The sequence below is a fragment of the Manis javanica genome, chromosome 6, assembly GCF_040802235.1.
Source record: "Manis javanica isolate MJ-LG chromosome 6, MJ_LKY, whole genome shotgun sequence".
In the NCBI taxonomy this organism is placed as follows: domain Eukaryota; kingdom Metazoa; phylum Chordata; class Mammalia; order Pholidota; family Manidae; genus Manis; species Manis javanica.
The window spans coordinates 2,593,014-2,618,147 of NC_133161.1; the positions used below are offsets into that span (position 1 = coordinate 2,593,014).

Below are 25,134 nucleotides of genomic sequence, written 5' to 3' on the forward strand. Positions count from 1 at the left end.
AATGGCTCTCAGACAGCAAAGCCCTGAGTGCCCATCTGGAGGAAAGCTGTCCAAACAAGCCACTAAGTTGTTTGCAAGAAGCTTTCAATGTCTTAATCCAATGAAATTTTTTTGTTACATCATCTGAAACAATGTTTCTCAATGGCTGTACTATTGATGTTTCCCACAGGCTTGGTCTCCCCTGTGTGGGCTGATCTGTGCATCAGGTTTAGCACCTCCAGGCTTCTATCACTGTTTCATAAGTACCCTCTCTCTGCTCCGGTCATGACAATCAAAAATGTCTTCAGACATTGCCAAATGTTCCTTGGAGGGCAAAACCACCCAGAGTTGAGAACCACTAATCTAAGTCCTCTTGACTAATGCTGTGTCCTGGGCACTGCTCACAGAGATGGGGGATAGGTATGGGCTTGGCATCTGACCTTAGGAGTGTGGAAAACAGTGTAATACATTATACACGTATGTGGATTTTAGGACGACTGCTTCACGGCAGCACTGTTAAACTGGAAACAACAAATGGGCAACAATATGGGACTAAACGCATTAAGGTACATCAAAGAACCTAGTAGTATGTATCCATTAAATGATGTAGATCTGCTATGTACTTACTTGGAAGGACACATTCTTCTTTTAAGCAGCAACAGAGGGTATGTGGGGTATAATTTTTTAAGAAAAAAAATGTTATGTGACAATGGAAGGATTTCGAGTGTTGCTTTTGGGGATAGAATTGGGGTAATTAATTTTTTCCCCTTACTTGTGTTTTCTAGTATTTCTACGTTAAATAATTAGATGACTGTGGTGGCAACTGTGTGCTGCGGGTGACACTGAACTGCCCCCGTAAGAAACAACGCCCTTCAGCTTCCTGGGTTCTGCCACAGTAAAACTCTGGACTGTTGGTACCTCTAACTTAAGTGTTCCCTTTCATGAAAAAGTTAAATGTTGTAGTCTATAAACCCAACTAAAAGGTTTACTGAACACTGGTAACATCTAACTTGAAGCGGTGTCTGACTTGTTGACCTAAACAGACGTGAGAACATGACCGAGACTGTTGCATACAATATGGAGATGTGCTTTTTAAAATGCATTTGGAAATATTTGTCTAAATAACTGCCTCAAGCTCCCTTGAGTAGGCACATCTGCTTTTGCTAATTTCACACCTTTTATTTTTTCTTGCCTCAGGTTATCTAATTTTGCAAAGGAGATGAAAAATATATTACCCTGTTTATCAAATCAGTGCTAAACAGACTGTTTATTCTTTCAAGGTTGATTATGAACAAAATGACCATATTTGGTATTTAGAAGTTTGCTGGGTTAAGTATAAAAATATTAACATTCAGTGTCCTATCTGGGAGAAGTACATGCATCAAAGTTAATGAAATGCAAGGTTTGTTTAAGTAACTGATAGTTATTACCCTAAAGTGGGTCATCTTCTAAGGGCCACAAAAATCAGTCAGAAATACCTATTTGTGAATATAATACAGCAGCCTCAGCATGTTTTTTTCCTATAACTTTGCATATGGAGATCTTACAGAAATGGACCTTCTGTGAAGATTTTAAACAGCAAATTTCTTAGCTACACAATCTGTCTTACTGACTCTAAGAAGTCACAGTAGGGTAAACTTGTTCTAAATGTTACAAGTTTTTTAACTTACAAAATAAAATACCCAATCGAGGTGTGTTTTAAGTCTTTTAATATAAAATTACATGCTTAGTTTGTGATTAACCAAGGGGAAAAAAAGGCTAACCAAGTCCTCTCTCACAGGTCAATAAAAGGGCATGCTAATGTTGGTTTGGTATTTACAACTAATTTATTTCACTGATATTTTCTTAACTTTAAATGGTCAATACCAAATATATTTTTGAGCGTTCAAAGGAAGGATGGTCAATTCTTACTCATTCAGCAAGCACTCAACATTTTTATTAATTGAACAAGTTTATTAGTCTCCGAATAGGGCAGTTTCAGGCCGTCCGCAGGTACCGAAGGATGTCAGCACAAGAGGTGAGGCTTCCGGGCGCGCGGCACTCGTCGCACGTGGACCCGGGGACACAGCCCGTTCACCCGGCCACGGGGCCCGCGTCCCAGCGCAGCCCGCGACGGCCCGGCGCGCCCACCTGCCTCCAGGCGCGCTCTCCCGACCAGAGGCCAGACGAGGGGCTCAAAGCCGCCGCACAGGGAATCACTGACGCGCTGCACGGAATTTTGGAAGGTTTCTTTTCCTGCACCTGTTTCACTAGCATTTACGTGAAAACGGCTCTCGGCAGGGATCCCGGCGGAGGGCGCAGCTGTAAGTGCGGCCTGTGGGCCGGCGGACCGGACGGAGACCGGGACCCGCTCCCACGAGCCCGCCGCCGCCGGCCGCCGCCGGCCGCCGCCAGCCAGCGATGGCCCCGCCCCTCGCCTCGCGCATGCGCCCCCGGAGCGGCCGCGCGTGCTGCCGGGAGGGGCCTCGCCGTTTTCCCCCTTTCCCGGGGCCGGCCCACTCCGGCCCACGGGGGGGCGCGCTCCCGAGCGGCCCCGGAGTTCCCTGGGGAAGGAGCGGCGGCCGCGGGACCCCCCGTCCGCGGAGCGGGCTAGGAGGTCCCCGTGCCCTTGGGGCCGCGGGGTGCGGCCGAGGCGCTGGGCGGCGCCGGCGGGCGGCCGGCTGCTCGGCGCTCCCCCTCGGCTGCGGGCAGGATGGTGCGTCCCGCAGGGCGCGCGCGGCTCCCGCGCTCCGGCCGCCCGGGCGGGTGGGGGAGCGGGTCCGACTCACAGTACGCGGCCGGGCGGCGCGGTTGGGGAGCGGGCCCCGCGGGGCGGGGCGGGAGCCGCCGCGACCATGTCGGACCCGGCGCCCAAAGTTCCCGAGGAGATGTTCAGGGAGGTCAAGTACTACGCGGTGGGCGACATCGACCCGCAGGTACCGCTCCGCCCCCTCCCGCAGCTGCCTGGCCCGTCCCCGCTCCCGCCGCGGGCGCGCGCCCGGGCGCAGAACCTCCGGGCCCAGCGGCCGGATCCCCGTGGGGCCTGCCGGCCTGGCTGCGCCGGGCTGGGCCGTCGGGTGCCGAGCAGGCCCGCAGCTGGAGCCAGAGGCGGGAGGGGAGCCGCGGGCGGGGAGCGGCAGGGGCAGGGTCTGCGGGACCCTGGGGAGAGTTCGGGGGGACCTGAGGAGGGGGGTCTGGGGGCGCTTCGGAGGGGGTCTCTGCAGGACCGCGGCAGGCGACGCGGTGGGGGCGTCTGCGAGACCGTCAGGAGGGATGGCAGGGGGCCCGGGGGGCTCTGCTGGGACCAGCCGCGGGGAGGCCGTCCGGAGGTGAGCGTGGTGGGACCCGGGATGGGATGTGCAGAGAGGAGGGGACGTGGGTAGGGGTCTCCTCCGGGGCCTAGCGCCGATTGTCACCGTCCCCGCCTGGTGAGGCACCGGCGTCTTGTCACGTGGCCTCGTGGCCGCGAGTGTGGCCGCGAGCCCGTCCCCTCCGCCCGCCTTGCATTCGGCTGCCTGGGGCGCATTCAGGCAGGGAGCATCCTCCTGCCGCGGGAGACGGTGGTCGGTGACGGGCGGGAAGGGATCCTTGGCCCGTAGGGCTCGCGCAGGGGCCCCGGTTGCCGGCCGCAGTGGGGGCAGGTGGCCGTCTTCGTGTGGCCAGCTCCTGAGCTCACGGTTTCTTTGATTCGCTCCGTCGACCACGAACAAATCCGTGTCCCTCGATTTCATCATTGGGTGAATTACACAGTCTTGTGGAAAATAACCTGGTAACACCATCACAGTAAACATTAAAAGTTTTGTAGTGTGTGCCCACGCCAAAGGATACCATGGCTTTTCCTAAGTTTTTTCTAAGTAATACCTGTAACCGTCAGAGTGTCCTTCGGTGCTGGGAGGGTCTGAGCTGAACCTCCTCTTCAGGTCGACCCTTCACAGGCCCCCCCTTGGAGTTCACCTGTGCAGTCGTATGGCCCAGGTGTATCCTTATCGGTGGGTGCTACCTGGAGGAGAGGGGTGTGCAGTCGCGTGCCAGAACCCAGCCTCCAAGAGTGAGACAGTGCTGTCCGCCAGCCCAGCTGGTGTGGAAGGAGGCGTGGAAGGCTGGCCTTGACCTTGGAGAGGCGTGTACGGAGGTGCCTTAGTAGCTAAACTCCCTTGGTGACCTCCAGGGTGTGGATCCTCTTTCTGCTGTAACTGGCGAGGAGACTTGACTTTACATTTAAAGATACGTTGAAAGGTGTTGAAGCCAGAGTGATCAGGAGAGGCTGGAGCAGGCACAGCTTTTTCCAGTGGATAAGCCCCCTTTTTTCCACGCCCGTCTCGGCGCTTTCCTGCCTGCCCTCCCTATTTCATTTTAGGACTTTGGCTCTTACAAGGACGTGAACCAAATGTTACTTAAAACCTGAAACATGCCGAACTGGAACTATATTTGTTCAACTGTGAATCAAATCTGAGAGCTTAAAAATGTGCTGGGCAAAGCACTTTGATCTGAAACAGTATATTTTCTAAAATGTTTAATGCCAGAACATGAAATTCTCTGACTCTTATAAACCTGGGTTCAGAAATTTCATGTGCTGAGCATCTAGTACATATCAGGCACTGGGCTGGAGAGCGAGTGTGATGTAAAGATGATCAGGACCTGATACCTGCCTTTGAGGCCTTGTTGGGGGGCAGGGAACATCCTGTAGGGTGGTAGGCGCTCGAAGAACAGATTTCTCCGCTTGGGAGCCTAGGAGAAGGCACCTGTGTGGTTCTTCAAAGTCGGTGTCATTGCAGTTGGGGGTTAGAGTAAGCAGAAGAGGTGGAAGATGGCTTCCGTCAGGTGAGTGTGTGCTGAGGACTGCCCGCATTCATATACTGGGGGTATATCAGGGTCACCAGCATACCTGGAGCGACGTGAGCAAAGGTAGAGACGCAGAAGTGCAGAGACTGAAAAGCGGCGAGTGCTGCTGGCGTCCTCCGTAGAGTGTGGGAGAAGAGGCGGTAGCGGGGAGTGAGTGCGGCTGGGCCGTGTCAAGACGTTTGTCACTAAAAGGAAGCAGAGACGGGGCTGGGCATGGGTCCGTGTGTACATGCGCATGTGCATGTAGACAGGAGGATGGGAGCCCTCATTCATAGGCAGAAGAGGAGAGACCGAAATCTCAACTCCTAAGAAAGGCAGTAGGATCAGAACACAGACGAGGATAGATGGATACAAGGGATGGAATGGATGTGGAAGCTAAAGATGCCTGGAGGTCAAGGAATAAAACAGTTGAGGCGGCTTGTTGGCTAATGACCATTGCTTTTTCATTTATTAAATAAAGTGTTAGCACTGGCTCCAGATCTGTGTGGATGTAAGTAAAATAATCTAAAAAGCTCGTCTAACTTGGGGGTGACTAGCTTGTGGCACTGCCTCACCTCCATTCTGCTCTTACTGCGACCTGTCCCTGACGTCTCTGGCAGGTGGGCAAGTAGCCTCTGGTTTACTTCCCGCTGTGTCTAGGATTCTCCTTCCTTCTCTCTCAGAGCCATGGCTCATTAAGATGCGGATGGTTCTCTGTCAGGTGGGACCCAAGGCTTTTCCCCGATAGCTTGGATGTCTTTTCCTGCCCTCCTCATGGCGCCCAGAGGATGTCCCCTTACCAAAAAACACTTTTGCTTTCCGTCCCTTGTTACCCATCCCTCGGCGTGGGACTGTTGTCCCCCGTGCCTCTTTACCCCTGTCCTTACACCCCTTCCTGCCCTGTCTTGCTGATGCTCTCCCACCTTTCTTCCCGTCCTTGAAGGCGTTCCTTAGCTCACTTACCTGCCTCTTTCACCTGATCGTAACAGATGTTTCTTAACAGGCTCCTGGCTCCACTCCAGTAGCCCACCCAGTGTGCTCTGCTTACCCTGACAGCAGTCTTCCTGTAAAATCCGATCATGCTGGGCCCTGCCTAAACCCAGTGGTGTTTCTCCAGAGGACACTCCCGAATTTTATTTCAGAATAAAGTACAGATGTTTTTCATGGCACGTAGGGTAGGCCATCTATGGGCTGATCTTTATTCACCTGCCCAGTGTGTTGCCACAGTGCATGTTTTTGCTTGGCTAACCTGCCTTTATAGTCATAAAGATTCTGCTCACATAGCTTCTCTTCTGAAACTGTACCATTTGCAGTGAAACTGCCCATCCCCAAGCCTTCAGTTTTGAGACCCAGAAGCATTGTGTGCCAGGCCAGTCTCAGCACTCATGGTGCTGCGTTCTAGTTGTCCGTCAGTCCTGTATTCAGGACAGAGGCAGGACCTAGAATTTGTCTCACAGTAGCCTCCATATGGTCAGTGAACTGAGATTTGCTGCTTTTGATTGTCCCCAAATTCTTTCATTGTAGATGACTTGGGGTAAGAGTTATTAATCCTGTGTGGAGAACATGGTGTGTTTTCATTAGAATTTTAATTGTTTGCAATAATTTATATAAAGAATGAAATGTATTTCTCATATTAATTTGTGTGTGTATTTTTTAAAGGTTATTCAGCTTCTAAAAGCTGGGAAAGCTAAGGAAGTGTCCTACAACGCACTGGCCTCCCATATAATTTCAGAAGATGGGGACAATCCAGAGGTTGGAGAGGCTCGGGAAGTCTTTGATTTGCCTGTTGTAAAGGTCAGTAGTAAATCTAATTAATTTTAGACATTTCGTCTGTCTTAGAAGCAATGCACTGTAGTCCTAATGTAACTTATCCGAGCGCTTGCTGCAGGACGGCTTTGTGGGGGTGATCCGCGTGACACCTGTTGGCATCTCTGTAGCCTGCCTCAGCTAATGGCCCTGTGAGTTAAATCACGCTGTAGTAAGGGTTCTATACGGGATGAGTGGCTCCAGATGGGCACTGTGCCTGCTGTGGGGCGGCCTCGTTTTATCACTGCCCCGAAGTGCTCTGAACCAAGGCAGTGCATTGTAGCAAGGGCTGTGTTGCCGTGAAGCAGAGGGCATTGGAGAACTGCAGGAGAGCGGATTTGCTTGCAGAAGCGGCCTGAATCCTGTCGAGAGAACTCCTGGGGCAGGGTTACTCTCCGTCCCTGTTGTGGCATGTGGCCCTCATGGCCAGCTGGCCAAGTTGACGGAAGCCCGGTCCCCCATCTGCTATGCTGTTTGCTTTCCAACCAGGGTCACAGTGACCGCTTGTCATCCTGTCCACCTGTGGCCACTTGTACCACTGTCCAGTTTGAGCTTATTTTAGCTTTTTTAGTAGTTTATTCTGGAAAGCGGGGGCCCCAGCTGGTAGGTGATTGTTCAGACGTTAGTCCGCGTACTGTGCTGCTCTTGCTGCCCGTAGATGAGTTGACTGCTATTAATTTTGATTTTGTAATTTTAATCCTTCAATTTTTTTCTAATCTTCTCTATTACATATTTGTTTTAAAATAGACTTATTCCACTACCATTTTTCCCCTCTTCACGCTATTAAATGCTTTGTCTTAAAAAAAACTCAGCATAAAAGTTACTGTGGTTTAATAACAAGAGGTCATTAAAATTAGGAAACTGAGTTAGGAAAGTTTGCCATTAAGTCAGGCGGGCAGGCAGAGAAGCCAGCTGGCTGCTGGGAAGTCTGAACTTCGTCAGGATCCAGGGCCTGAAACTCTGCCTGGCAGGCTTAGAAACCTGATTTTTGAAAATGCACCTGAAAGCAGATCTGTCCCACGAGAAGGTTCTCATAAGCCAAATCTCAAGAGATGGCTGTGCAAGTTAGAATGGCTATTAATTTGCAGCCATGAAATCCAGTGGTCACATTCTGCACTGGAGCGCTGGTTTCCGCTTGGCCAGCTTGGGCTCAGTCTGCATGCACTCAGCAGGTCGCCTGGCCACTTGGCCAGGGCACTGCCACTCTGTAAGAGAGAGACACACTGCCCTAGGCACTTGGCTTGGCATCCCCTCCCATGGGTCCTGTTTTGTCTCTGATTTGCTTCCATTCTTCTGTGGCTTCAGGGGCTTTATCTCCGTTCCCCTTTCTTCACAAAGTGACTTCACATATATTGTGTATATTTTATACTGAACCTTAAAAGGGCAATCTTACTCACAAATTTTGGGGGCATAGGGCATTGTTGCCAGATCACTTATAGCAGTGGTTCTTGAATCTGGTGACCCCAAATCCCGCTTTGTAACAAATGTTTTATAGCACCTCCTTTATTATCCTGAAATGAAATTCACTCGGAAGATGAAGTGTGTATATATACATACACATACATTTACATATAAACTGCCCAAATCGAAATGGAGGCCAAAAAAGGAAAGTAAATAATGTGCATCTCAGTATGTAAATACTTGGGCACGCCTGAGCCAGAGGACAGGATGAAGGCAGAGGCTCTGGATCGCGGTGTGTGTGATGGTGCGAAGCGGGGGTCCCACTGGAGGTGCAGCTGTGAGGGCGCATTTCAGAATGGTGATCATCCTTGCTCAAATTCACACCTAAGTACCCAGTCTCTTCCCTTTACACAGAAGTGGTATCCAGGAAACGTCCGGCTTCCCGTCCTGCTTTTCCCCCTTTGCTGAAGTATTTCGCAGTGAAACCCCGCATGCTAGCATTCTGTCGTGCGCAGCATTCCGGCCTGCGTGTAGCGTGTGGCTGCGCGCTGGTGCTGTGCAGGGATGCAGTGTACATTCCAGGACAATAGGCTCTTTCAGAGCTGGCCCGGCGGTCTGTGTTCCTGTCACGCTCCTGCTGGTGGACCCTGAAGTTCTCCGTCTGCCGCCTGCTGGGGAGGCAGAGCCCTGCTTCCCTAAGTGCCTGTCCCTTGGCCGTCACCTTACTATGAAATTTGAGAAATATGTTTTTAAAATGAGGCATCTTTATGAACAGTGACAGTTTATCCAGCATTTACATATTTGAGTTTTATAGGTGGTCAAAATTTGCTTTTTTGGCACCAAAACTTTTCAACTACGTTTTTTAAGGGAAATATTTTCCTCAGCGGCCTTGGGACATCATTGGAAATGTTAATTGTGCTGACTATTTTTATATATTGTTACTTGCCTTTGAGATAAATAGCTCCTTATTACTATGCTTTTTCTAGTCTCCATTTCTGCTTAATTATTATTAGCATATCATGCAGCTTCTTAACTTTGCATTTTTTGTCTAGACTTCACTGAAAGAGGGTCTGTGGGTGATTCTGCTCTGCGCTGCCTTGCTGGTAGCTAGCCCAGCAGTCTCCCAAGGGAACCCATACTTAGCTCTCCCCCGACGCACCGGAGGGATGACTTCTCAGTGTGTGTGCTGCATGGATAGTCTTAAGGGGCAGCTTTCCAGTGTGCCGGCTTCTCCAGGGTCCCTCCTGAAGCAGCCTGAGGACACTCCTCTGGTCCGGTCGGCTGCCCCGTGCGGAGAGAGGGCCCCCCTTCACCGGCCAGGTCACGTCAGTACATTGCCCTAGGGTCTGAAAATCCTCCTCAGCACGAAGGGCTGACTGCAAATACTGGTTTCAGGAAAGCTGCCCCCGCGCCTCGTGTGCAGCCAAGAACTGGTGCTGTGGTGGTGACCGCGCTTGGCCCGCTAGCAGTGTTCTGAGTGCAGAGGGCTCACAGCCAGTATTGGTTACTGATGCTGGCCAGTTAATTCCCTTAAATTTAACTGGGATTTTCCTGGACTATCAAAAAATGTGAAGATACCTTAGAGAAAGCGCATGGTGGAAGCATTAAGTGCTTTCTGTGAGCTCGGTACACTTTATGCAGTGAGTGAGTTAGAACATTTGGTAAAATGACCAAATTCATCATAAAATGATTATCCCAAATAGATAAAATATCTTTATTTTATAATACGTTTGCATATATAATACGTTATAATACGTTTGCAGATGATTCACTTTTGTATACTTATGCTGAAAATTTGTTGATGTCACCTGAAAAATGATGAGGATGAAAACCCGTTTTCTAAATTTCTTTTAAGGTGTATGTGACATGGATGCCCTGAAGGTCATTACCTTGGAATATCCCCTGTGTGAGAGCAAAGACTACATTTCTTTGTTATGTTCCTAGAGCCTTGCTCCATCTCTGGTACAAAATAGATTCTGATGCGCAGAATAAATATCTGATGAATGAGTTGATGAGTAGCAAGTGTTACGTATGATTTAGTCGGCGGAACTTGCTGCCTGTCAGCTGAATGGAGCATTAGTACATTTTTACATAGGAGTTTTGTGAAGTGGAGCTATCAGGATGATTAATGTAATTTTAAAAATTAAATACAGAAATATAAGGTAATTTTTCAGAAATAAAAAATTACCCAAACAGTAGTAATTCATCTAAGGTTTTATTATTAGTCTGTTTTTATTATTAGTTTTTATTTTATTTTATTATTAGTTTTATTATAAGGTTTTATTATTAGTATGTCTGTTACTAGACAGAAATACTTTCTTGTGGTTTATAAACATTGTGTCTGTTTGGCTGGATGGGAGGGGGTGGGGGGGGCAGTCAGACCCCTGTCCTTCCAGCTGTGAGACAGTTTCCAGCCAGCCCGGAGTCTGAAACAGTAGTAAGTGTGTAAACCTAGAATTTAAATTTCTATACATAAAAATTTTTTGAAGTTCTGGTAGTGTTTCATTCTATAACTGGGCTTTTCGCCTTGGGCATTAAAAACTAACCTTTGACTCTGATGTTTCTCCATTTTGAATACTCATAACTCATCCGGCAATCTGGATGCTCCGTATCAGTCACAATAGGGCCTTTCGTTTCTAGGAGCAGCCCTAGTACAATAAGGTCGTTTTGAGTATAAATTGAAAATACTTTCTGATTTGAGTCCATATTTTCTCTTTCAGCCATCTTGGGTGATTTTGTCCGTCCAGTGTGGAGCTCTCCTGCCGTATCCTTTTTGGGGAAAGGCCGGGGGGAAAGGGTAATTCTGTGTTGAAGACTGAAATGGTCAGTACTGAGTGAAAAGTGGATCCGTTAGTTAGAGCAGATGGTGTTGTGTGCCCTGCCTGTCTCTGCTGTTTCCCAGCCTCTATCCAGTTACATGTACCTGATCGTTACCAGGGAAAGGGGTCGCCTGTGCCTGCGGCTCTGGGTGCCTGGGGCAGCCTGCTTCTCCCCACCTCAGTTTTCTTATCTCTGAAACAGATTGTTTGTGTAGTGTCTAGTTAGATGGAGCACTTAAAAGATTCTGAATTTCTAAAGTCCAAATCATACATTATTTGAAGAATAGATTGGGGAAGAGTGCCTCAGGACATCGATAGTTTTAGGATGTGCATTGTTACTCTTTTTAATCATGTTGGGTGGAAGGTTTCTTGGAACTTCTGACATGCTCTGGGCTGGGTGCTGAAACTAGAGGGCTCGACCAGGCCCCGTTTCTGCCCTCAAGGAGCCTCCTCGCTGGGTCACTGTTTCTTGGGAGGGACTCTGGGGCTGCAGTCTGTGCATGTGGGCCACTGTTTAGTGCTCTAATGGATAAGCTTCACTGGAGGGGCCCTCCAAGCATAACCTGGGTTTGGAAATTGACTTCTTTAAAGGGTACTTGATATACCATACCATTAAGATACTAAAGTTTGAGACCTGGGCAAGAGACGATGTCATTGACCCTATTTTGTTTTGCAGCTACGCCAGGCACTTCCTGCAAACACATTTATTGCTTCCCGAATCCATGTAGGTGGAGGAGTTTTACATTAAATATTTATGGGGACCTCAAATAAACAGAAAACATCCCTTTGTAAGTGGTTCTTGGAGGATGTGCAGAACTTTAGCAAGTCCAAAAATTCTAAGATGTCTCATCCACGATCAGTTTCTGCTCTGTTTTGTTTTGGTTTTTTTTTGTTTTTTTGGGGGAGTTTGTTTTGTTTGTCTTCTTTGTAAGCGCAGCACAGATTGGGCTAGAAGGGATGTTTTTGGAGATTAGACCTCGGTTCTTCCTGCCCTGGATCATTTGCTCTCCACACGGGAATCCCGAAAGAGGTAGTCCTCTGCTTTGAGCTCTTGCCCATCCCAGAGAAGCTTAACAGAACAGAGACTGTTGGACAACACCCTCTGCGTTTGCCTTTGTTCATGTTCCCTCAAGCCTCTAGAAATAGCGAATCCCTAAGCTAAGATAGGAGGATGGAAACATCCTGGATGATAGGGCTGCGGGCATGGTGTTGGGGTCTGCAGAGCTTCCTGCCGTCAGGCAGGCTCCTGGCTCTGTGAGGTTTCTCAGGAGCCCAGCGCAGGGGACTTCCCTCGGCAGTAGAATTTTCAGTCTGACCTGTTATACCTAATTCACTTGTCTCAATAGGCATGCATTGCCTGTAGGGAAAGAAGTCATTCTTTAGCCCATTTTGAATTTGAGGCACTGCAAATTCTTCAAAACAGTCATGGTGTTTGCTGTAAATAGACAGAAAAGTGCAGCCACCTGGGGTCATACTTAGGATGGCCATGTGCCTGGCGTCTGGCACACAGTAAGCCCTCAGTAAAGATTTTGAATGAATTTTAAAAATTAGAGCTTTAGAACTGGGAAAGATCTGGGAATTACACATTCTAATTCCTGTTTTATCAAAGAAGACTGAAGCTCAGAGCTGTCTTGCCCAAATTCATGAAGTTATTGGTGGTAATAAAACCATAACACAGTTATTTTATGAAAGATTTTCTCTCCTATACAACAAGTAATCACATTGTTTATTCTAAACTAACTTAAGACTTTTAATTTGCTTTTAGAATACTTGCTATGCTGTATGTATATATACGTGTATACATTGTGTGTGTGTGTGTGTGTGTGTGTGTGTGTATAGTTAGCTGGCTGCCAGAGGTCAGATGTTTCCCCCTGAGAATATATGCCCATTTAATTGATGATGCAAGTGGAGAGATTGGATTAGAAAACTCTTTACAGAAGACCTCTGGCCCTTTGCACGCTCTCAGCTTCTCTTTGTTCCAGTCTGCCCTGCACTGTTCTCAGTTAACTTAAGTCAATCTCTTTCCTAGGTTGGTTGAGGGGGCGGGGGAGGTGGGTCATATCCAGATGGGCAAATAGGATTTATCTGTAGTGAAATACGGGCTGTGCTAATCTCATTGCATTGGAATCTTAATAACTAACACAGCGTAAACGGTTTTTCTCCAGAGTCATGTCAAATTTTTTTTGGAATCACTGCCTGCCTCTCCCAGGTAAGCATGGTTACAGTGAGTCTTAAGTTGTTATTTACACTTTACATTCTGAGTTTTTACATAATTGGATTTATGGCCTATTTGTAAACCAGTTTTAGAGAAGCTATTTATTAAACTGCACATTCATTATGACCTTATGACATGATTATTTAAATATTCATGCTTAGCTTTAATATTTAAAGTTTTAATGGATGAAAATCATCTTTCTGTTCTTAAGAATTGCACATTTAAAATTTCAATATGAAAAAATAGAGTGAAGTTATATAAGATAACGAGGAAAATTCAGTCAGAAATAAAGGCAAAGAATTTTCTTAATAAATAAAGTCCCAGTGTAGATCAATAAGGCAAAAATAAGACCTCAGTAGATGAGGCAGAAAATGAATTTACAACTTTGTGTAAAGAGGAATTACAAATAATAAGTACAATAAAATACCAGATACACTTTACAATCTGGGCAAACACTTAAGTAGCACCGAGGTAACCTGCTTGTTGAGTTTGTGGCAGTTCGTTGAGTGTTGGGGTCACACGCTGCCCCTTCTCACCGTGGGCAGCATGCACGTCAGCGTGGCCATGTGCTGGGCAGACTGGGAAGTGTCGGGCCTTTTTCCGCAGGTCTCTGACCTCTAGAGAATTACCCCAAATAATAGGAATAAGGACAGAGTGATGCATAAAGGTGTTCAGCACAGCTTAACATAAAATTTGAAATAATCAAATCATCCACTCTTTGGAAATGGATCAGAAAACTATTCTGTACCTACTCAATAGTCTAGCTACAGGAGTTATTTTTTATGAAAATACGTAGAGACTGGGGAATGTTTTAAGTTGGAAAAAAAACAGAATGAACTGCAACATAGGTATGTAAAGTATTACAACAACCAAATAAAATATATAAGAAATATCTGGAAGGAGGGACCAGAATACTAGCAGTAGTTAATTCTGGGCAGTGAGAGAAGCGAATATTCAGTGATTTTATTGTAACCTGTCCTGTCAAGCCCCAGCTAAAAACTACAAAAAGGTTGGTATTGTGAAAGCTCATTTTAAGCTGTGTAGAATAATTTGTTAAGACTAGAGGTCACTGGACAGGCAGAGTGCAGCTTTGAGGGCCCCTGTGGTGCTCGAGCTCGCGGGTCTAGCCCTGGTCTGCAATTCTGGGCTCCTCCCGTGCTGTTTTTGAGAAACTGTTCAGTGCCTGGACTGGCATGTCAGGTGCTGGGTGAGATGCAAAGGAATTTGGTTATGCCCTTGCTTTTTTAAGCCCTTGTCATAGAGGATTATGGGACCAGATAATATTTTGTGCAACAATATTAACAGACTCAGCTTTTCATGCCAACGGTACCACCAGTCTGAATTTGATCCCTTCTCTCTGTAAGTTTAATTATGGTTATTGTGTTCCTGTTTGTATCTCTCGTAAACTCTGGAAGTTCTGTAAAATTATAAAATCCTGTCTTTTTCAAGTTTTGCTACAATTTGATACAGATCTTTGAAAAAGTTGGCTTTTTTTCTTAAGAACAGGAATGTTGTTGGTATTTGTATTTTTCAATGTTTTTCCTATCTGCTATGAACGTGTATTTACATGATCTTGAAAGTTGACTAAAATGAGAACCTTTCAGTGGTGGGAACTATGGTTACATGTAATTTTTATGGTCTTCCTTATACTTCTCTGTATGTTCCAAATTTACAATAAATATCAGAAAGGTTTTTTAAATGAAAGCATTTTATTACTATTCCTTATGCATAAACAGTGTACTTTGGCAAAACTGAATTTTGCATTTAATTATATTTGTATTGATTGGATTTCTGGGTTTGGAAATTCAGAAACCACACCCAGAGGGTTCAAACTGAAGGAGAAAGGGAAAAAAGAGGAAGGCTGGGGGCAGAGGGTGGTGAGGGCTGCCCAGGGTCAGGGTCACGTGACATGGTGTTCAGCAGACCTTACGCGGGGAAATAAAGAAAATCAAAAGTATGTAAGTATAAGATGATTACAAGGTTTTAAATTAGGTGATTAGATGTTATAAAATAGTAAATACAAGTTCACTAGAGAGCACTTTAAGAGAAAAGCTAATGTTTGCATTTAACAAGTTACATGATATGTAGTAGATTATTGTATAATATGTAGTATAATTTATAAGGTTATAGTAAATGTATCACAGACTGTATGATGTGCTGAATCAGGTGGCCCAGGTGTCAGTGTTGAGTCCAGAACAGAAGGCGTCAGTGGGGACCGCACGGTGGGGAAGCCTTGATGGGGCACGTGGGCTTCGGTGGGTCTGGATGAGTGGGCGGGTGGAGTGAGTGTGAGGCGGGGACAGGGCATTCCAGACAGAGCCAGGTGGGAGGTGATAAGGAGCAGGGTGATGCCCCTGGGTGTGGAGGAGAGAAGGACTGGGCAGTGGGCTGACTGGCCGGCCGCACAGGGCCGTGACGGCACCTGAGCTGAGCCTTGTGAGGAGCCTGCGGCAGCTTCACTTCTTAATTTCTTGCATATTTAATTTTGGATCGCGAATGTTTGCATTAGAACATTTAAAAAACCCACACAAAAAAGGAAGCAAAATTGAAATCACTTGGCGATCCTTTAGGTAGAAGTGGCCTGGGACCTGCAAGCATGACATGTGGGCAGGGGTTTGGGTAGGGGGCACATGCCGTCTTTCAGATGTGAAGTTAAGGTTGGTCTGGGATGGGCACCCGTAAATAGATAGGCAGCCTGGACCTCAGGAAACGGGAGTCAGTGGCCTTGGTGACCTGGGAGTTCAGGGAGCAGCGCTGAGTGCCAGGTCCCGTGCCAGTGCTGTCATGGAGGGTCACTGGCGAGTCCCTCCTTCCCACTCAGGAGCGTGGGTGATGCGGCAGCTCCACAGCTAGAGGTGGGGAACAGGAGCCTGGTTTCCCAGGGAAGGCGGTGAAGCTGGTGTGAAACATGCTGCGTCTGGGGTGTTGGTCAGCTCTCCAGACGTAGGGCCTTGGCGATCAGAAGGGCTGAGAATGACCAGCTCCTTGCAGAGGAGAGTAGAAGAGCAGATAACCAGGGGCAGAGCCTTGGGTAATGTGCACAGCTATGGAGATGTGGGAAGAAGAAAAGAAACTTAAATACAGATAATACGGGAGGAGCAGGGTATTATTTTTAGAAACCAAGAATGAAGTCAGACTTAATCAGTTTTCTTTTCATTGCTGGGAAATAGCAATGCCCCAGCTGAATGTGCCAGGCAGTAGTTTGTAGCAGGTAGGCATGCAGAGCTTTGGGTGTTCCCTCTGTCCTGCCTATGACCCAGGAGAAGGAGAGTGGGATGGTGGACAGTGACGCAGGATGGCTGGTTGGCTCAGTGGCCATCGGACGTGCTCAGGAGTCTTGCAGAGCTCAGGTTCCTGGCTAAAATACACGAGTGTAGTCAGCAGACACGGGGCAGGGGGAGAGGGTGGTGGCAGACGTAGGAACCTCGATGCTCACAGTGGGTGAGTGTCACTCGGTGTGTGGTCTGTGACTGGCCCAGCGGTGGAGTTTTATCCAGGTGAAACTGATTGTGGGGAGTGGCTGACCCTGTCGTGGACAGAAGGGTGAATAGCAAGACCTTGGCAGTATTTTTTGTCCTTTTAGCAAATTTGTTAAGTAACCAAAGCCAGGATCCAGAGTCACTGTCATCTTACGGACTTCTTCCCACAGTTGTCACAGTCGCCCCTTAGGGTGATGAATTGGAGTCCCCAGTGTGTAATGGGCGAAATAATAAAAAGACCTGCTTCTAAGTTCCAAAAGATTGTTCAAATAAGGATGGAGAAGGCTTTACTCCATAGTAGCTCAAGGGAAGGGAAGTGCACTGGGACACTGATATTTTGTGGTTGCTAAAAATGTGAATTCTGCTCTAAGATATACTAACAAATACATGTAGAGTGCGCTGCTGAGGGGCGTTACCTGGTGGTACTTCCTCTGCGACTGAACAGTGCCCAGGGGTACAGGCGAAGTAAGACGGGTCTCCTCCTCCCCGCCGCCGGTAGACTTCTGGTCTGGAAAGGGACACAGGCGTGTGAATAAACACAGTGTGTAACATGCGCAGAGATGAAAGTGGTACAAGGTGTGGAAATAATAGCAGGAGGGAGCAATCTCCACGGTTCATTGGCACCACGTAGATGCCCTGGGGTCTGCACTTCTTCTGAACACGGGAACCCCTGCCTGCCTACGTGCACACGCCAGGCAGGGCTCCGCCTTTACGAAAGGACTGTTTGCTTGGTGGTTCTCAGTGACCTTCTGTCTTTTCCCGTCAGGGTGTTGACCCAGGCTGGAGCTCTGTTGGAGTCTTCCAGAGCTCTCCCAGGGAGAGGTAGGGAAGGGAGCTTTGCCAGCGGAAGTTGGGGAGCACAGACGTCATCTGCCTTCTTCTGACCGGTGTTGATGCAGGCTGAGGCCTCTGTTGTAATGTGCTGGGTAGGTTTCGGGGAATAGGTCAGGAGTCTGACGGAGGGCCTGGCCAGGGTCATAATTTAAATCTGGAAGACTAAAAAGCCCTTTCCATTCTGTAGCTCAATCAACACATATTTCTTGACTGCCTACCCATGTGCCTTGCACTGTACTAGGTTCTGTGTAAGATGTCAAGTTTAAGGTGTACGTCTTATGTAATATGACTCCAGTCTTTAATAAGGGGGAGTAGAATTCAGTCAAGACGGGACAAGGAGTCATTCATATGAGCTAGACCCAAGGGGTGTCCCATGAGGTATGTGAGGCCTGTAGGAGAAGGGAGGGCTCCCAGTTGGTGCACCGGGAAGCTTTCACGCGGGGGGCGGGTGGGGGGACCAGGTGAGGCTGCCACATCCTCTGCCCCAAGGGCCTAGAGAAGAGTGGGGAGGGCAGGTAGACATGCAGGCCCGTTGTGACGAGCATTTAGGCTTTCGCACAGCCTGCAGGGGGCGCCCGTGGTAGGGGGAGTGAGGGACGTGAGTGAGGCTGGAGGCGGAAGGCTTAGCGTGCTTGAGGGGCCTACGTCCACATGGTCCACATGGCAGGGGGAAGCGCGGGTATGGCAGGAGTGCTGGTGGGCAGCAGCGGGCGGCGGCAGCCAGATCAGGGCGGACCTGAGGCACCACCTCCAAGTTTGGGATTTTAGCCTTAAGGCATTGAGGAGTCAGTCACCCAAGCCTTATTGGCTGAGATGATAAGATCTGTATTTTAGAAAGATTTCTTTAAAAAAGAGAGAAGCACTTTTCCCAGTTGTAAAATTAATGCTGTTAAAAATTTGGAAAATACAGAAAAGTATAAAAATATCCCCGTAATCCTATCCCCCTAGGTAATTATTGTTAACATTTTGGTGTGGAAAGAGCATTCTTAATTATTAATTATACTGATACAGATTCATCCAATGCACTGGTATGGGTGGTCCAAGTCACTTGACCCTGACACACATCGGTGAAGAGTCTGGTTCGTGGAAGTTTTCCGAGCTGCGTAGGCTGGTTTGTGGAGATCCTGTGTCCATTCCAGGTCTCCCTTCATCCCAACTGGTGTTCTTTCCACAGCAACACGGTGCTCCGTGCTGAGACCCACGCCTGTGACCAGGCCAGATGGGGCGGGGGCGCTGCAGTCAGTGAAGCTAGACTAATACTTACTCTGGCGTGTGGCCAGATCTTTATCGTAAAGGTATATCTAGGTTATGTTCTTTAATTTCACTTTGAATAAAGATTTTATGATTCATTGGCATAATCTGTATTGTCATGTACTTGAATCTCACCTCTCCAAATGCTGCAGGATATGTGTTTTTGTGAAAGCCTCTAATAAAAACAGTCTTCTGATCCAAGTCTCTGAAATGTGACATTGACTTACTAAATTTAAGAGATAAAATAATGATATTTACAGATGACTTTATAAAAGTAATGTGTTCTTGTTAGTGTTCACAGAGTAATGTGGAGTGTAAAATACTTCCTGGAGATATTTGTAAAATGAATGAGAGTAGATGTAGAATGTTAGATTTTTGGCAAGCTGAATGGTAGTTGAAAAATAAAGCGTTATTTGTCAATACTTAAAAAAAAGTCACTTGAGACGAAGTTCGGAATTCATAATAGCCATAATCCTTAACTATAATAAAGTATGCAGAAAATTGACTAAGTTAAATGATTCTGTTAGAATTAACACACCTTTTATTTTTCTTAAATGTTTCTTTTGTCTTTCTGACTCAAAAATCTTACTTTTTAGAAATAATTTTTGGTAGTAATTGCCCTTAGAGAAGTGGTATAGAAGAGTGGGAAAGTACAGCTTAGAGTTAGATCTGGGTTTTAAAAGCCAGTTGTCCTAATTATTAGCTGTAACGTGTTCCCTGGTGTATTAAGTGGGGCTCATGATTCCTACTTCACATGGCAGTTAAAGATTCGCTGTGTATGTAAAGCACTTGGCACAGTTCCTGGCACATAGTAGGCAGGCAATAAATGGTAGCTGTTTCTGTTTTAGTGAAAGCCTGTTTCACAGCATTAGCTGTTACATCTGGAGTTTTCATTCCTATGCAAGCATGAGAATTAGTCCTTTTATGTTTGCCTTATTTCTTTTTTTTGTGTTAAATAGTATTTACATTTTCCCCTGAGCTTACACATCACTACTTTTTTCCTTATTTATCCATTTCATAATTAGTATTTATTTGTTAGTTATTAATGATTAAGGAGTTCCTTAAAATTTTTGGTATTGCTATTGTATTTAAACATTTTTAAAAATGACACAATTTGAAGATTGAATGTGTACTTGTTCTTCGTGCATTTCTTCCCTGTCATTTTTTGTTACAGCATGAAATAATCTTTCATTCAGCCTTTGGAGTGTGGATACAAGTGTTTTTTTATTCATTTGGTGAACAGGCAAGAAAAGGGACATTTGTAAAACTATTGCGATGGGAATAAAGTTGTTATAAATAAGCAAATAGCTAAAAGCTTATCTATTTTTGTCGCTAATACCCTTGGGTTAGTTTCCTTTAATAAGAGAAAAATAGATAAAGCAGAATTGTTATGATATCACAATGTATTTTGAGAATAAACAGACATGCACAGATTGGAAAGTGTGATGAAAGTCTGGCTTCTGGTTTTCTGTCAGGTGTCGTCTGGAGATCGAAGTGCCCTGTGGGCTTTGCTTACCTTCTATGGGGGGGACTGCCAGCTGACCCTCAACAAGAAATGTACACATTTGGTTGTTCCAGAACCAAAAGGGGTAAGCATTTCGTACGCATCTCTTTTTTATATGTCATTCAAGTATTTCCAGTCGTCAAATATCTTCTTTGAGGTTTTTAAAAATTATTAGATTCCATTTACAAAAGGTAATTTGTATTAGTTTATATTGTTTATGCCCATCTTCATTCCACAAATGATGTGAGGTGATTGATTATAAATTTTATTGTGAGCCAGATGTGATTTCTAAATAAAAAGATAATCAAGTTTATTTTAAGTTACTATGAAATAAACTTTTGTGAATCTGGAATTTCCTTTCAAATCCAGTAAAGCTTCAGTTCATTTTTATTTGTGAAATTCCATCTTTTTAGTGCTCTTCACAATTTTTAAAGAGACCTTGTACTGGGTATGATTATAAACACGCCTCTGGTGAAGTTTTCAGTGTAATTTCCTTCTCAGTCATCTAGAACATATGTATAGCTACATTTATGTTGGTGATCACAGGGCTCTTATCTCTTTAAGTACTGGTGGGTGGGGCCTCAGAGATCTTGATCCCCATTCTTGTTAGAAATGTGGACTGTCCAGCCTGCTCAGATCTGATGAAGTCAGGCCCCCTGGTGATTCTGACCCTGCCACTGTTTGGGAGCTACTGCTCTGTGGGAATCAATTATTTGTACCTTTGAGATCAAGTATGGTATATTTATAGCAGGAGAGCCCTTTCACCGGTTAATTTCCCACATATCAGTCCCCGCACTCGCTCCGCCTGCCTCCGGCCTGTGTGTCTGCCTGAGTGTGAGGACCCGCTGCAGGAGGAGATCCCGGCAGTGTGCAGGGCGTGGCCCAGGGCTGGGGCCCGCTCAGGGCGCGAGGCTGGCACTGACCTCCCTGGCTGAGAAGGTCCCTTCTGTAGGCCCTTTGAAACTAAGCAGAGGCGATCTCTAGGTATATGGTATTGGTCATGCTGGTTTCCTAGCAAGTAAATAGTTTTGAGCCCGTGAGTTTGGGTATAGCTTTTTGTGAGTCACACAATCCAAGAAAAAACTTTCTCTGAAAATTTTAAGATGGGACTCTTAGAATATATTTAAGTAAAACTACATTTTGCATGACAATTTAAGATACAAAGAGTATGCTTTGGTTAAATAGGATAAGCGTTCTTTTATAACAATATTGATTTTTGGCTAAAAAGAAATTGTTTGATTTTAGGCGGCTAGTTTGAAGGGAAATGAAATCTATAACTTTTGTAACTAGTGAATATTTTTAAAGGGTCAAATGATAACGTAAGAAGCAGTATATGAATAGAGTGGATTTTCCAAACAGACCAAACTGTACACAAAAGTAAATGCCATCCCTTTAAGTATATTGTTTTGAGTATTTTTATGAAGTCGTGGAGAAACCATGTAAAGGTCATAGTGAGACCACCTTTTGTATTCTTGAATTTTAAAAAAGTTTTAATTTAAATTGAGAAGAATGAAGGAATTTAACAAAAAAAACCCAGAAAAAGTATGTTTCTTTGTTCCTGGGAACTGGTCTGTAGCATTTGCAGAGTCTGCAGTGTAAGTCCTAGCGAGGTGGGAGGCGAGGGTGGGAAGAGAAGCAGAGGCTGCCCAGCCCTGGCCCCCCACTGCCCACACCCCCGCCCCGGTCAGACCCCGCTGTGGAACTCTGAGTCTGTGACGTTCAATGTCATGGTTTTGAGGATTTAAGAATTAGAATAACCGAGCTGGTAAACTAACTCAGGCGAAGACATTTAGCACTGCTTTGCATTAAGGTCATCGTTGTTTGGTGACTGTCCTTTCAGGGCCAAAAGCTACTTGTGAGAAGTGAGAGAAAACAAGTGAAAAAATAGGCAGTTTCCTTCAGTGTTGTACTTAGATTTGCATAGAAATAGATCATTTCCCAGTGTGGAGTGCCAGCTTGCACCGGGCCCTCCCTTGTGGTCCTGTGGAACTGGTAGTATGGCATTCCTGGAAGGGGGCGTGATGATACACAGCCTTACACTACTGTTCATGCTTCCTACCAGAATCTGGGACTTTCCATATGTAAACAATTGAGGATATGTGTGTAAAGATTTAACTCCAGGTCATCATGACAGCAAAACACTGAAACCCTAGAAATCTCTAGAATGGGAGTATCATAACGTATATAGTTATAATAATAAAATAACAACAACTGAATAATAACCCCTGAGTGGCTCCATTGCACAGCCATGCAGCAGGCGAGCATGAGGACATTTGAGTAAGTCCTGGGTGGGAGGTGGTATCAGCAGCCAGAGTGGGTGTCAGTGGTGGGCGCTTAGCAGTTAGAGACACATACACAGAGGCGTGGAGGAGGTGGGGGAAGCAGGATTTGCAAAGGGGCCAGTAAGTGAGGCTGGTTGATGGGCACAGGGACTGTCTTACCACATCGCTCAGCTCTGCAGTGTGTCTAAAAATGGACATCATAAATTTTAAAAACAAAAGTGCTATGTAGAAGTATACATATTGGCATTTATACTCACATTAAGTAAAAAGAGCACATTAGAAAGTATTTGTATGTTGTGGCGATCATGGGGCCTCCCTTCACCTTTTAAAGATATGTACTCATGTTTGTAACAAAAACAAGACCACACACTGAAAATGTTAATTGTGGTAATCTCTCCTCAGTGTGATCATGATTACATTCATTTTACTTTTATTCATGTCTCTTCTCCAATGAATGACTTGTGCATGTAAAATGTCATTTATGAAAGTCCTTTAAGACTACTTTCCAGGCATGTGACCATCCACGCTGGATCGCTGATGAAGGGTTGAGTTTAGCTCATGTCCTTAAGCCAAAAGGAGCTGAACGAAGCGTATCCTGTGTGTGCAATGGCAATGACCGGTGCTGGACGTGTCCCCACATCCCTGTCCTCCAGGTCTTTCCTTAGTGCACAATTCCAGGCAGTGATAAAACTCACAGTGCTGTTCTTGTGTGCGTGTGTGCTTCACTCACAGGAGAAATACGAATGCGCTTTAAAGAGGATAAGCATTAAGATCGTGACGCCGGACTGGGTCCTGGACTGCGTGTCCGAGAAAGCCAAGAAGGATGAAGCACGCTATCATCCCCGCCTGGTTATCTATGAGGAGGAGGAGGAGGAGGAGGAGGAGGAGGAGGAGGAGGCGGCAGAAAACGAGGAACGAGAATCCCACAATGAGGGCAGTTCAGACGAGAAATCAAGCCCTGCCAGTTCTCAAGAGGGGTCCCCCTCAGGTGACCAGCGGTGTTCACCCAAGTCACACACTGAAAAAGCCAAAGGGGAACTGATGTTTGATGATTCTTCGGACTCGTCGCCTGAAAAACAGGAGCGGAATTTGAACTGGACGCCCGCCGAAGTCCCTCAGACAGCTGCGGCCAAGCGCAGACTGCCCCCTGGGAAGGAGCCCGGGCTGATTAACCTGTGCGCCAGTGTGCCGCCCGCCCCGGGTAGCGTCTTGCCACCGGAGGTCCGGGGCAGTCTAATGGCTTCAGGACAAAATCTCCAAAGTTCTGAGAGATCGGAAATGATAGCTACCTGGAGCCCAGCTGTGCGGACACTGAGAAATATTACCAATAATGCTGACATTCAGCAGATTAACCGACAATCAAATGTAGCACATGTAAGTCACTCTTTTGGAACAAAAATGTTAATACTGGGTTTTAGAATTGGATTTTACAGTCTGTTCCAATATGGTTTTATTTTCTGCTTTGTCAGGATAGTTAACTTACAAGCAGTGTTTGTGTACTTGCTTTACAGCCTTTTATGTCTGTTTGTGTGTATATGTATTTCAGTGTTATAGTTCTACCACAAAAGCAGGTACCACAAAACCCAGGTTGAAGGCCTAATGCTGCTGAGGAAACCAGGATATCAGTGAGGGGGTGCTCACCCCTGAAGGAGGGCTTCCTCTGATGGCTTAACATCAACAGTGGCAGCAAAGAGAAGGATCCTTATTTGCATATAATGAACTCCATGGTAGACGAACAAAATGACTCATTCACTGAAGGATCCCTAGTCCCAGTTTATACTATTATGATTGGAGCTTGTTGATATAGAATGGGCCTTACAAGTTTTCCTTGAAGTTTTTCAATTTAAGACAGAAAGAAGGTAGTCAGCTGGCATATTACCCGCTGTTTGCATTTTTGCCGGGCCTGGAGATTAAATGGAGAATAAGAAAGTCCTGGCCCTCGTGGCAGGTGGAGAAAATAGACAGGAAGTGTTCTCACAGACGGAGGAGAGCGGGAGGGCTGGGGTGGCGCAGGTGTCCTAAAGGCAGCACCAAGCGTCGTGTAATAGCAACTGGGGGACGGAAGCTGTTTCAGACTGGGTGGTCAGCGAGGACCTCCCAGTGCTGGCATCAGGGTTCCGTGGCAGGGAGGCCTGGGAAGGACCGAGGGTTCCAGCCAACAGGAGCAGCAAGCAGGAGGCCCCAGCCGAGGGCGTGGGCCTGCTGTGCGGCAAGGGAGGCAAGCCCGTGACACTGGAACTGGCGAGACGGGGGGATGCGGATGCTCAGGGGTCTTCCTACACGGCTTGTGCTGTCCACTGTGAGAAGCGTGCTCCTCTGAGGGAGCCACTGGGCTTGGGAAAGGGTAACCATGTACCCTGTATTTCTTCTTAAAAATCGTACTGTCACAATTGAGTATGACAGTGGGGGTGGTTTAAAAAAATGTTTTCTCCCTTCCCTTCATCCCTCCTCTCTCCATGTAGCAATACATGATCGTTCGTACGGGGTTCCTGGGACACTGGGGGGTGGGGGGCTGGTGTCCAGCACAAGGTAGAGCAAAGCTCATCTTCAGACATAAGAGGGGAGAAAGAGAGGACAGGTTGAGCAAGGTGGGGAGTGTAGGGGAAGAGAGGGGAGGGAGCCGGGGATTTGAGGAGAACGGGAGGTTCCAAGGTCACTGATCAGGAGATGCAGGGAAGACACTATTGCTGGGCCTGGCTCCGATGCAGTTTGGGGTGGTGGCCCAGCTTAGGACATTAGGAAGGGTGAATAAGATGGAATCGAT

The 25,134-nt window shown here is 46.6% G+C and overlaps 1 protein-coding gene across 2 annotated transcripts in view; it reads left to right on the plus strand.

Moving 5' to 3' along the window:
• The first annotated feature begins 2,678 nt into the window (after positions 1-2,678).
• The window catches only part of PAXIP1 (PAX interacting protein 1), a 52,824-nt gene continuing 30,368 nt past the window's right edge, over positions 2,679-25,134 (plus strand). The window contains exons 1-6 of one of the 2 annotated variants that reach the window (XM_073238152.1): positions 2,679-2,894; positions 6,439-6,573; positions 10,707-10,750; positions 12,951-13,014; positions 20,060-20,173; positions 23,103-23,744. In XM_073238152.1, the coding sequence (XP_073094253.1) occupies positions 2,814-2,894; positions 6,439-6,573; positions 10,707-10,750; positions 12,951-13,014; positions 20,060-20,173; positions 23,103-23,744 (1,080 nt within the window). In that variant the 5' untranslated portion in view covers positions 2,679-2,813. Of the gene's footprint in view, positions 2,895-6,438; positions 6,574-10,706; positions 10,751-12,950; positions 13,015-17,265; positions 17,426-20,059; positions 20,174-23,102; positions 23,745-25,134 lie in introns of those variants that run through there. The other variant, XM_073238153.1, reaches the window with a different exon arrangement.